The 16,959-nt window shown below is 42.6% G+C and overlaps 1 protein-coding gene across 5 annotated transcripts in view; it reads left to right on the top strand.

Moving 5' to 3' along the window:
* The window catches only part of LOC138165296 (FGGY carbohydrate kinase domain-containing protein-like), a 545,803-nt gene that overhangs the window by 24,806 nt on the left and 504,038 nt on the right, over positions 1 to 16,959 (top strand). For all 5 annotated transcript variants that reach the window (XM_069093464.1, XM_069093465.1, XM_069093467.1 and 2 more), the window contains one exon: positions 1,904 to 2,015. In XM_069093464.1, the coding sequence (XP_068949565.1) occupies positions 1,904 to 2,015 (112 nt within the window). The remainder of the gene's footprint in view (positions 1 to 1,903; positions 2,016 to 16,959) is intronic.

Here is a 16,959-nt window from a genome sequence, read left to right as displayed (position 1 = left end):
CACTTAACAGAGTATCTAGTACATTTTTTTTTGTGCTGGTGGGGGTTCGGTCATTTTAGTCATGGTCAACTTCTCATGACCCCATTTGGGGTTTTCTTGGCAAAGATAGTGGAGTGGTTCACCATTTCCTTCTCTGACTCATTTGACAAATGAGGAAACTGAGGCAAACAAAGATAAGTGACTTGCCCGGGGTAACAAAAGATTTGAACTCAGGGAGATGACCTGGCACTCTATACCCATTGTGCCACTTAGCTGCCTGATACCTAGAACACAGTAGGCATTTAATAAATGCTTATTTCCTTCCTTCATTTCATTATGTCCTGAATGATTCAATAGAAATAAAGAAAGAAAGGAGTGGAAGATGAGACAAAGTCAGTAACTGCTAAACTATCGGGGATATGTTGGGTGCCAACATTCATTGTCAACAAGGACCTATTAAGTGACTGCTATGTGCCAGGTGCTGGGGATGTAAAGACAAAGCAACAAAAACCAATCAATCAATCAACAAGGGTGTATTAAGTGCCAACTTTGTACTGCTAGGCATTGCGCCATTGTGAGGAAACACCATGTACATGAGAGTTGCCAAAGCTTGTCTTTCTGTCCCTAAAATGTCTCTGGAATCTTATCCCTTCTTTTCACTCCTTCCCAGACACTTCCCTGGCTCAGTTTCCCATTTACTCTCCTCCTAATTGGTGTCTGTGCCTCAGATCTCTCCCCTCTACAATCCCCTTCCATTGAAAGGCCAAAATGATGCTCCTAAAACAAAGAGCATTCCCTTTCTTCATAAATGCCAGAGCTAAAAATTGGCCCTGAAATGTGTGAAGCTGTAAAGAACCCACTTGGTCTGAAAAAAGAGATGGGAAGCTATCCCCTAGCTATCGCCTTTGCAGTGGTGGTGGTGGTGGTGGTGGAGTCGTGGCTGTGGAGAATTGCAAATGTGTTCAGATATGTTTTGAGTATCTTTCAGTTTTGTTGATGTTTCCTCCTTTTTTCTTAAATAAACATCAACTTTTTTCATAAAGTTTAGCCCTCTGTGTGCCATTCCTTGTGCTGATGAAATCATAAAGAGGAAAAAATCTAGGATATGAGAAAACAAAATATATAAATGAAAATCAGTTAAAGTAATCTCCAGTCATTCCCTCTGCCCTCTAGGACCAAATTCCATTTCCTCTGTTTATTATTTAAAGGCTTTCACCACCTGGCCCCAATCTACCCCTCCAGCCTTGATGGATATTATACTCCCCTTCTCCCACCCTATGGTTCAGCTAAATGGGCCTCCTTGTTCTTCCTTACACATATCTCTGCTCTCTGTGTCTTTTCCCAGTCTATCCTCCATGCCTAGAATGTATTTCCTCTTCACTTCTTCCTCTTAGGAGGCACAACTTTCTACAAAATTCAGCTCAGTGCCAACTAAGGTCTTTCCTGATTCTTTCTATCTTTCTATCGGGATTTATTTCTCTTTGTATTTATTTTGCATGTTTCATTGTATATTTGAATATTTTATGTATTACTTGTATATTTGTACATTACATTTTATGCACATGTTCTTTCCTTGCTAGAATGGAAGCTTCTTGAGGGCAGGCTCATATATAGTAGGTGATTAATAAATGCTTTTTGGGTGATCGATAAGGGGTTAGCAATATGTTAGAGTCATAGATTGTCCATTTTGGAGAACACAAACCAGCCCAGTCTGACAATGATATACAGTGTTTGGAGGTCATAACTTGATATCAGGCCAGAAAGGAAGGATTAAAGCCTCATGCTTAAGGACTGTAAAAAACATCTTGGGTTTTACATTTTATCTGAGAAGTAGGAAGCCCCCAAAGATTCTTGAGCAGACTGCATGTGTTATGGCTCATGGGTACGGGCCCAACTGACTGAGTTGCATCTTTTCTTTTTACAGAAAGTGGTAGAAGGGATAGATGCTACTCGGATTCGAGGACTTGGCTTTGATGCCACATGCTCTCTGGTTGTCTTGGATAAGCAGTTCCAGCCATTGCCGGTTAACCAGGAAGGTAAAAAGGAGATGGGCACCACCCATTCCTGCGTTTTTTGCAACCCCGCCATAGGACATTCAGACATATTGATGCAAAAGTATGCCATCCTTAATTCTATCCCATCCCAGCCCTTCTATATTAGCAAGCACCCTACTACCTAGGATGGCCTGAGAGCACAGCTTCTTTGATCTACTTTGCTAAAGGAAAGACAACTTTTAAAGGGGTCAACAATCTTACTGTAATTACAGATGAGTAGAAAATACAAGCAGAGAAATTAGCACAGGGATTCAACTGACCGGGCTCCTACCATCTGGACAAAGTAATACAGCCACCTACATACACCATTGGATCAGGACAGCAAAAACCTGAGTAGTTGGGGAGCTTTTAACAAATGGCTACTCAGAGTCCTGTCCAGGGAATCTAAAGGTCCTTCTTCATAAGCACATCCCCAGAGAAAAACACCAGCCTCCAAGCACATATAGTTTTCAACTAATAGGATCAGAGCCAGAAGGCACCACAACCCTGTGACCCGGTGCCTAATTAGCTCAGTACCCAAAGGTGGGAAAGCCTTCCTGTAAGCAAGCCTCCCCTAAGCGAGCCCCTCCTTGGGCAAGTCCCCCTCCCCCATGGGCTCCATGTGACGCAGGATGTTTCACAGCCGTGAAAGCAGCAAGACATCCATGATTGAAATATGTGTGTGCCTTTCGACCTGGGAACACGGCTCCTGTTCCAAAGGAAAAGGGGACAGATGTGGTCACATAGGCCTGTTAATAGACAGGGAAGGGCTCCATGTTCCATTCACATTGCACCTTCTCATATGCACCAGGGGTGGGAAGGTCCATTTGCCTCTAGACGTAAAACATTATTTTGCTTTCAGCACACTTGAGCACCCATTCTACATGACTTTTAGCATTATATTGTATGGCTATTTGTATATGAAATACATCTTCCTTACTCCTTTTATGAGAGGCATGTCTTGTATTCTATGTAAACCTGTTTTATCTTAGAGCATTCAGAAGAGAGCTCTCCATACAGAAGATCTATGGGTGCTTGTGGATTAAAAAACTTGAATTCAGATCAGAGATGAAAGTTTTCTGGTTGGGGTATCATGGAGGGCTTCACAAAAAAACAGTATTTGGGATGAATTTTGAAGGATAAGTAGAAATTGGATAAACAGAGCTAAGGTGTGTGTGTGTGTGTGTGTGTAGTGGGCACAGAGAAAGGAGGAATTAATTCATTAATTAAAAGGAATTTTTTATGGACTTTCTGGGTATCAAGCTGGAGATACAAACAGAAAATCGAGTCAGTCCTAATTCTCAAGGATCTCTTGCTCTAATTGGAAGAAACAACACATTTAGAAGAGTTAGCTGCTAAGTGGGTAGAAAGGCCTGGTGGTCCTAAGGTTTCAGTGGTAGCTGAGATGGCAAGACCTGGAGGTAAAGGGAAAGAATTATAAAAAAAAAGACCTTTGAGTGGTTTATTATGGATAAAAGAGACTTCGGGGCTGGTCTGGGGGTCTGCCATCATTTACAGCATTCATACAGCTGGAGGTGACTCAGAGTTGGAAGGAATTTTAGAGTTCATCTATTACCACTTGCACCTGAAGAGAAATTCTTTCATATGGTCATCTGGCTTCTGTTTGAACACTTCCAATGAGGTGAAGCCCTCCCTCTATTGATAAAGCAGCAGATTCCCTTTTTGGTGAGCTCTGATTGTCAGGAAGCTTTTCTTGACGTCTGTCCTAAATCTGCCCCATTTCCTCTTCTATCCATTGGTCCTCACTCTTCCTTCCAGGTCCATTCAGAGTACATCTACCCCCCCCCCCCCATGTGCTAACAGACATCGCTTCCTTCCTCCTCATTCTTCTCTAGTTTAATTGCTCCTGGCTCCATCTTCTTATTCCTTTGTATCCTGAACCTTTATGGCTCCACATTCTCTTTGTTCTTTCCTGGACACCATCTTTATCTATGTCCTTCTCAAAATATGATGCCCAGAACTTGGTCCGTCAAAAAGTATCTTTTACATGCTTGGAACTTTACTGAGAGCTGGGAAAACAAAGCACAGTCCTTGCTTTAAGAAACTAACATTCTAATAAGGAGCCAATGAGCCCCACATATTTGCATGTAAGATATATAATAGAGATGATAGAAAGGGATGTCAGTGGAAAGGCATTGAGAGTGGAAAGGGGAGAAGGAGGAAGGGGACCAGGAAGGTCCTCCTAGAAAAAGTGGGATTTGAGTTGGTTCTTGAAGGAAGTCAGGGATTTTAAGAAATGGAGGGAAGAAGGGAGAACCTTCCAGCTAAGGGGGACATCCAGGAACAAGAAATGGAGTTGGGAGATGGAATATTTCGTTCAAGGAACAGCCAAAAGACCAACATCTCTATATTGCAGAGTACATGGAGAGTTGTAATGACTGGAAATGTAGGAAAGGCAGGGTGTGAAGGGCTCCAAAAGACAAGCAGGATTTTGTATTTAAACTGACCCCAGGCCTCCAGACTCATGAAAGGTCTTTGGAACAAGTGAGAGGCCTGGCTGCTGGCTTTATTTGTGCTCTAGGGGAGTCAGTGATGAAGAATGGTTCAAAAGTATTTTCCTTGAGGCAGAATGTTTTAGGGAAAGAAGCTAAGGTGTCTGTTCCTAGAAGAACATGTCTTCTGAGTTCCAAATCAAATTATCATGCTGTGGGGTCCTTGAGCTAGATGGGACCTCAGAGACTTTTAAGTCCAATTCTCCCATTTTACAGAAAAGGACACTGAGTCTCAGAGAAGTTGTGACTTGCTCAAGGTCACAAATCTAGCAAGTGTAGGAGGATAGGACTTGAGGTCAGATCTAGATCTCTGTGGGTCTGAGGCCAGCATTCTCCCTAGTATGCCATCATGATTCTACTTGAAGTCAAGTTGGGTCAACAAGTATTTATTAAGACTACTGTGTGCCAGGCAATGTGATGAGGATACAAAGAAAAAAAAATAAAAACAGTTCCTGATTGAAAGAGTGCACTGCCTCACAGGGGAGACAAGATGCGGGTTACAATGTATAAACAAGATATGTTCAGGATAAATTAGAGCTAACTAACAGAGGGAAGGCCTTGGAGTCAAGGGAAATCTGCAAAGGCTTCTCGTAGAAGGCAGCACTTTAACTGGGACCCAAAGCAAGCCGAGGAGGTCAGGAGGCAGAAATGAGGACCTGGAGACTTCTACGAACCTGAATGAATAAAAAAGGATTTATTGGGCCCTGAGAATATTATTTATTCATCATTATGAATAAATAATACACTTATTATTTACTGTATGCCAGGCACTATGCCTAATGAAACTTCAGGCACACATTCTGCCCAGAAGCTGGCGGTTGCATGCAGTTCTGTTAAAGAGACTTTTCGGAATCAGTGACCCTGGATATCTGCTTTTAGGAATCCTTGCTGTGTTCCTGGCCACATAATGTTTCCCAGACATTGTGGGACCAGGCTTAGAGTGTTTGGCTCAAAAAGACAGAACTAGTATCCGCTCACAACTAGAAATTAGGAAAGAAGCCTGTTTTGGCTCGATCAGAGAGATTACTTTCAAACAACCAAAGCTGTGTAATATCAGAACTAAATGCTTTGGGAAGTGTTGAGCTCTCTGTCACTGGAGGTCCTCTTCCTTAGCAGAGAGAGACAAAGTGACTGTGTCTAAGAATTGTGGTGTACTGCCATCTCCAGAGAATCAAATTGTGGGCGTTGTGGTATTTCAGAGTCAGAAGGGACCTCAGAGGCCACTGAGTTCAACCCATACCTGAACAAAAATCCCCTCTCCAACATACCTCATAAACAGTCATCTGGTTTTTGTTTGGAGTGATTGAGTCATTTCAGTCAGGTCTGACTTCTTATTACCCCATTTGAGGTTTTCTTAGCAAAGATGCTGGAGTGGTTTGCCATTTCCTTCTGCAGTTCATTTTACACATGAGGAAACTGAGGCAAACATGGTGAAGTGACTTGCCCAGGGACACACAGCTAGGAAGTGTCTGAGGTCAGATTAGAACACAGGTCTTCCTGACTCCAGACTCAGTGCTCTATCCACTGTGCCCCCTTGCCAAAACCTCCAGGATAAAGAAAACACTGCCTCCCCAGGAAACCCAGTACATTTAGGGATGACTGTAGCTATTAAGAGTTTTTCCCTCCTTGATATCAAGACTAAATTGTGTCTTTACACATTCACCTATTGTTCTTTATTCTGCCTTCCACAGCCAAGAAGAAAACAAGTCTAATCCCTCTTTCAGCATGACAGCCCTTGAAATACCCAAAGAGCTTTCTCAGGCCTTCCCTGAGTCTGCTCTTCTCCAGGCTAAGACTAGCTAGGTCTTTTCATATTTTCTCAGTGGGCATAGACTTGAGGCTCATGATCATGCTGGTTGGTCTTTCTGGATGCTCTCCAGCTTGTTAATACCCTTCCTAAAACGGAGGGCGAGGTAGAAAGGATTTCTGGGCTACATTAGAAGGAGATCTCTAGGCCCCTTGCCATCCCTGAGACTGTATGGTGAGATGGGTGAATATCCATTGAGCCGGATGAACATGTCAGGAACAGCGTGCACCAGGTTGTAAGAGCTGCTCTCCACTGGTCCCGTTTTTGCTCCCTGAATGGGTTCTCTTCATCTTTCTGTGCACAATGGCCTCCTGGGCACAGGCCCTCCGTTGAGAGGCTCACGAGGTCGAAACCCTCATTATAAGTGATGAAATAACTTTGTTCAACCCCAAAGGTTAAAATGCATCCAAGCATTACATGTATCCAGCTTTAGGTCAGGGCCCTGCCCCAGGCTTGGTGCCTTTCAGCAGGATTAAATTAAAGGCAGATTTGATCTGAAACATATTAACCTGTATTGGAATTAGGAGTTCAGTTTTAGGGAGTCCTTCTGTTAGTCTCTCTCTGCACTAGATTAGCTCTGATTGTTTCCATGTGCATGGCCCCATGGCCTTTTGGGGATGCTTCCCACTGTCACCTTCTGTCTGATCCGTCATGCACAAAACCACAGAATCTCAGAGATGGACTGGTCCTCAGCAGTCATCCAGCCCAGCACATACACTGAAGGCATCTCCATAGTCACATGCTCACACGGCCATCTTGGCTCTGTTTGAAGACCTCCAAAGATGGGAACCCACTACCTCTCAAAGCATCCCATTCTATTTTGGGACAGCTCTCATGGTCAGGAAGTTTATCTTGGCACTGAGGCTTCATCTGATAACCTACCGCTTCCAGCCTCGTCCACAGGGGAAAACAATACAAAAACCCCACGAATCCATCTTTTAAACGAGAACTTGCACGCCCATTTTGTGCCTTCTTCTCCAAGCTACACAGCCTCAATTTTTCAAGGGATTATCATATGACATGACTTTGAGGACAGCTATTGTGAAGGGAACTGGGTGGTCTAGTGGATAGAAGGCTAGACTTGGAGTCAGGAAGATCTGAGTTCAAATCCTACCTCAGACACACTTACTAGCTTCGGATCTCTGGAATAGTCATCAACTGCTCTTATTCTCAGTTTCCACATCTATAAAATGGGAATAATAATAGCATTTCCCTCACAGAATTATGGTGAAAGTCAAATGAGCTTCCACATAGACAGTGCTTTGCAAAGCTCACAGTTCTATATTGATTCTAACCTTTTTTTTTTTTATTATTCTCCCTCAGACATGTGTGACCATGACCGAGTCACTTACCCTCTATAACCTCAGTTTCCTCATTTGTAAAATGGGGATAAAAATAGCACTTGTCTCCCAGAGTCATGAAGTCCAAATGTGGTAATATTTGTAAAGTGCTTTGCACATCTTAAATGTCATATAAATGCCAGTGATGGTGAGGATGTGGACAATTAGCTGTGTAAGCATTTTCAAACTTGAAACACATTATCTTCGTACATGAATTCAGTTGCCAGACTAGTCTACAGAGTCAGAGGACTGAGTTCAAGTCTTTCCTCAGACACCTACTAGCTGTGGGACCTTGGCAAGTCACTTTATCTCTGTCTTAGTTTTCTCACCTGTAAAATGGGGAGAATAATAGTCCACACCCCCCAGGGTTCTTATGAGGATAATATGGGATGGTATTTATAGCATGGTGCCTGGCACATTTTCCCCCTTGCCCCTTAACACAATGTATAATGGAGCACCAGTGGGCTCCTAGACTGAGGCTTCTTTGACCTTCCAGACATGAGCCTGCATTCCTCTCATCCCTGCCAAAGGCATATTATCCATCATGGCGGTATAGAGGGAACGTTATAGCACCAGGAAGGTGTGGAGGAGGTGGGGCAGATGATCAAGCAGCTTCCAAAGAAACACTGGGAGAAGGGAATGAGAGAAAGTGTTTCAATGGCAGGAGAGAAATAAGAAAGAGAGTTTTGGTGAGTGTGTTTTTGTGTAGACTTGTCTTCATGCATTACTTGTCAATTGTGCAATGACATGAAAACAAGAAGACAGCAGCTTAGTCATGAATAGTTCTGTGAATTACCCCAACTCTGGACATGAACTTGACTCTGTGATCCCTTACTTGCTTTTAGGAGCAGCTACTATAATTACATCAAGCAGCCATTACTTTTTTTTATCTCATGTTCCTCCTTTGTGTGGAGTGTGGCCTGACGAACAGACAGCTAGCCTTCAAGTCAGAGAGATTGGGGTTCAAGGACCTGGCTCTGTGATGGTGGAGAGGTCATCTGATCACTCAATGCCCAAGATAATTCTTGAAGACTCCACATTGGAGAGGAGATGCTGACTTAAATTGGGAGGAGTCTCATCCCATGAATGTTCCATACTAATGAAATTCCTGGTTCAATCCCTATAGCTGTTCGCCTTTCTACATACAGTTCCAATCTGGTGGGGGGAGGGGAGGCAGAAAATGGAGATGATTAACACATGTTTATTTCCGTTTAATAAAATAAAAGACAAAATTACAACAGAAAATGAATAAAGAAACTCAACTTTAACCTTAGCATTTTTCAAAACAGAGGTTCTTAGCTGTTCCTTTGGCAGGCTGGTGAAGCCTGCAGACCCCTACTAACAGACATGTTTTTAATACACAAAATTACAAAGAAAATCCATCTTATGGAAAAGCAGTTATCAAAATATTTTTTAAAAAAGAATAGTTCATGGACCCAAGTCAAGAACAAAGACTTTTAACCTTCGTAGTCTGCAAAACCCAGGAGGGTGAGGACAATGCCTTTTTAAACTAGAAATTTCTCTCTGAATCTCACCACCATGTTTTTGGGTGGGAGGATTAGGGGAGAACCTGCGATTTCCTTGCTGTAGGAACTCTATGTGTGGAAACTTCCTCTGCAATTAAGGTCAGCAACTACTTTGTAATTGATGTTCTCAGTTAACTGGTGGTACTAATTGACATGCCTCAGGTCACGTGGACAGCATCAATCAGAAGCAGGATTGAAACTCACTTCTTGCTTCTTACTTTACCCATACTGGTTAGAAAACATGTAAATGATTGTCCGTGAAATAGATTCTTCAGAGTATTATAGGATTTCTCGTAAAGTTCCTGTAAACCAAGGTTTTTAACTGTTTCAGGGTCACATACCCCTTAGACAGTCTAGGGAAGCCTATTGGTCCCCCTCTCAGAAGAATTGCTTTTAAATGCAGAAAATAAAATGCATGAGATTTCAAAGGAAACTGGTCTTGTTATCTATCTATCTATCTATCTATCTATCTATCTATCTATCTATCTATCTATCTATCTATCATCTATCATCTATCTATATTTTAAACAAGTTCACAGAACCCAGGTTTAAGACCCATGCTATAAATGAGTTCTGCTAATGTATATAACGGAATGATTGGATTTTTATTTTTATGCCTTATTGATGCTTTCTCATTTCACCACTGTCAATTTCCAGAAACTGCCATCCCGTAGATCCTTCCTTGTCATAAATCAAAATAGCCTGTGCTGAGCTTTCAAACTTCCATCAGCATATGATGTTAAAAGAACAAATCTAGTCTACAAAAAAGGGGGTTGATTTTGTATCAACCACATAGTAGAAGACCTGGGAGATGAGAGATAAAGATGGAGATGGAAATAGAGATAGAGATAAATAAATATAGATAAAAATATGTGTGAATAACACACACATGCAAACCCACATACACATATACATATATACCTATATAAATGTATAGAGAGGTATATCAATCAATATATCTATAGGTATAGATATCTAAATGTGGATATTGACATCTTTGTCTATATTTGTGTGCATGCATGCACACATACACATATATAGTATATGGGCATATGTGTACATATGTGTGTATATTTTATGTACATATAGACACATGCATGCAGATTGTGCTTTATTATTGCATTAAGTCATTGTTCCTTGAGGTAGCTATTGTGTTCATTACAATTCTCTTTTAATAAAGGATACTGAAGCTCAGAGATGTTCATTGACTTGCCTAAGGTCACACAGCTAGCTCATGGCAGGGATAGAATTTGATTCTCAGTCATTTGCTCTTCAGTTCTAGTTTCATTGTCCTTTCCTTCATCCTCTGTTTTATTTGTCCCCTCTTGGAGGCAGCTCTGGGCACTGCTTCTAGTTGCAAGGGTAGGTGAAGGTCTAGCAGAACTCTTGGAATTTTGGCTTAATTGCCAACATCATCCTCTGTTTCTTTTTAAAATTTTATTGGCTGCTGCTGACTGACTAGGCATGGCAATTGAGTCTTTCTGTGCTGAACATCTCTCATACCTTTCCTTCGCCACAAAGATCTGAGAAGAGTAAGTCAGATAAGAGTTCTGGCCTAGACTTGTTCTTCTTAGGGAGGGGTAGTTGCATACATGAAGGGTGTCTTTGACTTGGGTAGAAATATGCCATTCTTGGTATAGCCCAGGTATGCTCACATTGTTCAGGGAGATAGAAATAGTGTTTAACTTCACCTTTTTCAGCATTTTGTCAAGGAGCTGAGGCCTGATGGGCTACAGCTGCCTCTCTATGGTTTATCTTGTAAAGAGTAGAAAAAGTAATACTAGAATAAAAGGAAAACTCAAGCAACTTATGACTGATGGCTCTACCATTTGAAACTGGCAGTTCCCTCATGTTCTGAGAGGCAGAGGGGTGGTTGTTTGACAAGTAGGAGAGTGGGAGTCAGGCAGTCCTGAGCTCAAATATCACCTCTGACTCTTGGTTCATGCAGTTTCCATCAGCTTGGTGGAATCGCTTTGAGGGGAGGGGATATTTTTTATTTCTTTGTTTTGTTTTGATATCTCTAGTACCAAAAGAACCAAGAGAGTGCCTATCTAATAAAAGGTAGGGACTTAATAAATGGTTGGTAAATGCATGTATGAATCCACTGTGTGTGTATGTATGTACACTTGCATATATGTAGTCTATATATGTATGTGTGTACATGTGCATGTGTATATGTATGTATGTATGTATATACACATGTACATATATATCCTCAGAATTTAGCATAGTGCCTGGTATACAGTAAGCACTTAATGCATGCTTGTTGACTGGCTAGCATTAGTCAGCATTCACCACTATTCAGCCAACAAGCATTTTGTAAGCTATTTTGGCCAGTGTGTGTTGATGACTTTGCTCTGTGGCATGTAGTCTCTTACCTGGTCCTTTGGGATAGAGAAGGCAAGCAATGGAAAGGTTCTTCAGGTCAGGGATTATTCCATGTTAGTCTTTGTTCCCCCAGTGCCTGCTACTTAGCAGCTACTTAAGTGCTTATTGGATTGAATTGAATTTATTTAAATACTGCAACTGATGATACATGTTGTGGTGGATAGAGAGTCTTCATAGTCAGGAAGACCTGAGATCAGGTATGACTTCTGACACATGGACTATGTGATCTTGGGTGAGTCACTGTAACGGCAAGCACCCCAAGCGTCCTCAGGGTTTGCCGCCCATACAGGTTCTTCAATCTGCTTTGATAAAGGAAAGCAACTCAAAATGGGTTAACAAGCTTACTTTAATCAGTCAAACATATATCGTTTACCTTGTGCAGGGGAAAAAGGTCAGCACCCCGAACATCAAGGCATACAGGCAGAATTATCAAGACAGAAACAGATCAAGTAGACAGATTTCCAAACTGTCCAACCATTACATCCATACCCAGTCAACATCTGGGTTTCCACATCTGGGTTTTTCAAAGCCAGGGGACTCTCAACAACGGCTTCCCAGAATTCAGATCAAATCACAGAACACTTCTCAAAGTGAGTCCCAAAACAAAGCTACACATCAGGGCTTATATAGCCTTCTCCTGGCTCAGAGAATGTAACAACCTTATTGACTCACTGGCCAATCAAGAAGTATCTACTGAAAAACAAGCCTCCCTCCCCAGGCTTCAGGTGCATTTTAGCCTAGGGGCAGGGAAGATCTTCCAAATTTACATTCCCATTACAGTCACTTAACCCTCAGTGGGCCAGGCAGTTATTTCAGTCCCTAAATTGCAGAGCAGTAGTCAGCCTGCATCAGCGGAGGGGATCTCCCCATACCCAGTGAAATTGCTAAATGGGAGAGTGTTCAGAGAAGGGCAGCTAGGTGATGAAGACCCTTGGGCTTATGACATAGGAAGATCATTTGGAGGGATTGGGAACTTTAGTTTAGTTTAGTCTGGAGAAGATAAAATTCCATGGGGCAGAATAAGTGCTTTAAATATTTGAAAAGCTGTCCTGTGAAAGAAGCAAGAGATGGATATTTGGTTTCAATGGCAGAACCAGAAACAGAGCAGGGGAAGAGGCAAGGAAGACAATTTAGACTGGAGGCCAAGGGAAGCTTCCCCAACATTAGAATTATCCTGCAGGGAAATGGCATCCCTAGAGAGGGCACAGACCTTCCTTCTTGGAGTTCCTCAAGCAGCGACTGATGGACTATTGACTGGCTTGATTAGCTGGGGGTATTTTTCAGGTATGGGTTAGACTCGATGACTCCTGAGGACCCTGCCAACTCACAGCTACTTTGATTCTGTCAAATCACCAGTGCAGGCAGTGTGTGTGTGTGTGTGTGTGTGTGTGTGTGTGTACGTGTATCTGTGTTTGTGAGTGTGTGTATGTATACTTACCCTGATTTGAAAAGACAAATATAAGGGTACGAGATCATTATGGATACTTCAACTTCTCCCTTAATCTTGTCCAAAACAAATTTTCCTAGAGTAATACATGAGAGAAGGAAGGAAAAAGGATGTGGGTTTTTTTTAAAGTCATTGAATCTTATAATGTTGGTAGATCTTGAATGGTTTTTAGCTGAGGGGAAGCCTTTAGTTAGACTCACAGTGATCCCGGGGGCTAGGTTAGAGAGTCAGCAAGTGTGCTCCAAGTAGCACATGGGTTTTAAGTAAAATGCATTTATGACCCGCAGTCATTCTTTCATTTTTACCGCTCATGACATTTATAAATATATAGAAATGTTCTACACTCCTTAACAGCTGGAAATTTATAGCTATAGGCCTGAAATGGATCTCTCTCTCTCTCTCTCCTTCTCTCTCTCCTTCTCTCTCTCCCCCCCTCTCTCCTTTTCTCTCTCAATCTCTCTCTCATTCTCTCTCTCAATCTCTCTCTCATTCTCTCTCTCCCTCTCTCTCAATCTCTCTCTCATTCTCTTTTAATCTCTCTCTCATTCTCTCCCTCTCCCTCCCCCCCCCTCTCTCCCTCTCTCTCAAGAACTCTGGGTCATATTCAATAAGATGAAATTTAACAGACAATATATGTCAATGCAAATATTCATTAGTCAATAGATGTTTATTAAGTACCAGGTACCATAGTGGGTACTGGGGACCCAAAGATAAAAATAGAAAACTTTTATTGTGGTGGGTTGAGCCAAAATAAGTTAATTCAAAATATATTATGATAAATATAAGGTAATTTTGAGTGGGGGAGGCACTGGTGGCTAGGTCAACAAGAAAGGCCCAATGTAGGAGGTAGAGTACGTGAGGTGAGGTTTGAAGCAATCTAGGGATTCTAAGGCAGAGGTGATGAAGGAGTGCATTCCAGGCATAAGACAGCTAGAAGTCACAATGGATGGAGCTCTGGGTCTACACTCAGGAAGATCTGAATTCAAATCCAGCTTCAGACACTCACTGTGGAGTTTTTTTTAACCAGGAAATAACCTATAGTCAAGCTTTTAAAGAGGTAAGCTGGGCAGCTGTGTAAGGGATGGATTGGGATGAGGAAAGGTTGGAGCCTGAGAAACCAGTGGATAGGTTATTGCAATAGTCTTGGTGAGAAGTCATGAGGCGTGAACTTGGGTGGTGGCTCTGGGAGGGGAGGGAAGACATTTTGTGGAGTAGAATTGAGAAGACACACAGATGAATGACTGACTGGATATGAGGGAACTGACAAGTCAGGGATGCCTGGATAAGCGTTAAGTTTTACACTTATAAAATTGGGTTTTTTTATCCCCAGAATAAGATTGGGGGAATTATGGCTAGAAAATCCCCCCCAAAAGAGAGATTGGGGGATTTAGTGGCCTACAGCATCAACCCCCATCTACATTGTGACTTGGCATCCACGAAAGCAAATGAAATCTTAGGTGGCAATTAAGAGAGAGACGGATTGCCCTGCAGTAGGGACATGAAGGCTCTGTTTCACTTGTTCTTGTGGCATTCAGCTCTGGGCACCACATTCTAGGCTCTGAGTTGGAGAGGAGGGTGATCAGGATGGTGACAGGTCTTGAGATCCCACCATAGGTTGAAATTAGCCAGTTAAAAAGCATTTATTAAGATTTTCCCCAAGTGTGAGGCTCTGGGCTAAGCACTGAGGAGACAATGGAAAGCCAAAACACACCCTCCCCTCATGGAGTGCCCATTCTAATCGGGGAGAGACTATGCAAACAACGTGCATGTACAAGATATAGACAAGATAAATGGAAGGTAGTCCCAGAGGGAAGGAGACCGGGAAAGCCTTCATATAAGTGAAAGGGGGTTATTGATATTTAGATGGGAGAAGAGAAGACAAAATGTTGTGGATGTAAATATGATCTAGCTGGAAGAGATCTTTGGTGTGATAATTATCCTCAGGTATCTCCAGAAGGGCCAGGGGACAAGGGATTAGCCTTATTCTGCTTGACTACAAGGGCAGAAGCAGGACAGGATGGGACAGGAGGTGCAGTGAGGCATTTAGGTTTGCCATCAAGAAAATATTCATAATCACTAGAGCTGTCCAGACATTAGACTGGGCTGCCTTGGCAGTTAAGGCATCGTGTACCCCACCACTACTTCCCTACAAGCATCCTCAGTGCCAGAGGTTTTTAAGCTGAATGAACACTCAATGGGTATGTCCCAGTCTTGGTGAACTCAGAGACAATGAGGCTCTTTCCTACTTGAAGGGGAAACCCAGCACTCCTAAGTCTGGTCTTCCTAGCCCTCACAGCCTGTGTCTCCAGCCTACGTCATTAGTCTTATTTCTTACTGTTAACTGTCATGAATGTATCTTCTCCATCAGCTAAGCTAACAGTCAGGCAACCAAGAAACACGTATTAAGCATGGACCATGTGCCAGGCATTGTGCTAAATGCCAGGGATGCAAAGAGGCAAAAGCCAGCCCTTGCTTTCAAGGTCTAGTCGGGGAGACAACAAACAAACATCTACTGCCCACGGGGGGCAGGGGGAGCATTCATGTAGGCCATCCCATATGGTGGGCATACACTCTTTCTACATTACCATCTATTGATGTCCTTTGGGTCTTGACTTTTCCTCTTCCTCCCAGCTGAAGGCTCTCTCTCTCTCTTCACAATCCTCTTGACCTGTTCCTCAACTCTTGCCTTCCCCTCAGCAGACCTCGGTTTGTGTCGTCCTTACTTGGGTACCTGTCCTAACTGTTCTATAGAGTATAGACTCCTTGAGGGCAATTACTATCATCTTTGCATCCTCATTACCACCAATATTGCCTGGCATCTCCAGTGTCATACTGTGTTCTGGAGGCATCAATCCACCCTTGGACTGCATGCAGTCCACAACGCTCCCACGTGTGCCCCAAACCAGATTCAAATGTAACTGAGAAATTTTAACAAAATAAATAAGAATACAATGATGCATAATGTTACATTTTAAAACTAAATCAATCTGCAGGACCTGGGGAGGTATCCTGCTGTACAGATTGGCGGCCCCTGCCCCTCTTTGAGTTTGACCCCACTGCTGGCTATCCATACTCTCCATGGTCTGGTCTCTCTGGATCAGTTTCTCTGCCTCATACACATTGATCTCCACCTCCCATCTCCATGTCTTTGGCTTGGCTGTCCCCCATTCCTGGAATACTCACTTTCCTTCCTAACCTCAGAATCTTAGCTTCCTTGAAGACCAAAATCAAAGCTAACCTTCTTCAGGAGGCCTTTGCAGCTCCCCCTGGCTGTTTCTGTCTTCTGCTCTTCAATCTACTCTGGGTTTATAGTCAGATACCAATTTATACACATGTTGTCTCTCCCATTAGACGATGAACTCCCTGAAGACAGGGACTGGTGGTTGTAGGTTTTTTTTCTTCCTTTCTTTGTATTCCCAGCACTTAGGTTTAATGCTTGTTAATTGGTTGATCAAAACCAGGTGCTCAAATTCTTGTTGTATGGAGGGACTCTGGATCTCTTGTTCTGTTTCTAGTCTTCTCTTTCTTTCTTCATTGCATTTTCCCTCTGAATTTCTGTATCTCTCACTCTGTTTTTGTCACTACTTGGCTATTTGTCTCTGTGTGTCTATATTTCTGTCTGTTTCTTTGCCTCTCTTTGTTTTTCTGTCTCTGCCTCTGTCTTTCTGTCTCTTCACTGTTATTTTATCGCTTTCTCTCTCTGTCTTTGTGTCTCTGCCTGTTTCTATCTCTGTATCCGTATTTGCTACTCTTTTTGTTGTTTCTCTCTCTCTCTTTCTCTCTCCCTCCCTCCCTCCCTCTCTCTATCTCTGTCTTTTTCTCTCTGTCTTTCTCTGTCTTTCTCTCTCTCTCCCTCCCTCCCCCCTTTCCTCTCTCTCTCTCTCTCTCTCTCTCTCCCTCCCTCCCTCCTTCCCTCCCTCCCTCTC

This window comes from Petaurus breviceps, unplaced genomic scaffold (assembly GCF_028583685.1).
Source record: "Petaurus breviceps papuanus isolate PSGF00001 unplaced genomic scaffold, PetGlider_PUasm1.0 208, whole genome shotgun sequence".
In the NCBI taxonomy this organism is placed as follows: domain Eukaryota; kingdom Metazoa; phylum Chordata; class Mammalia; order Diprotodontia; family Petauridae; genus Petaurus; species Petaurus breviceps.
This window is presented reverse-complemented; position numbering and strand designations above follow the sequence as displayed.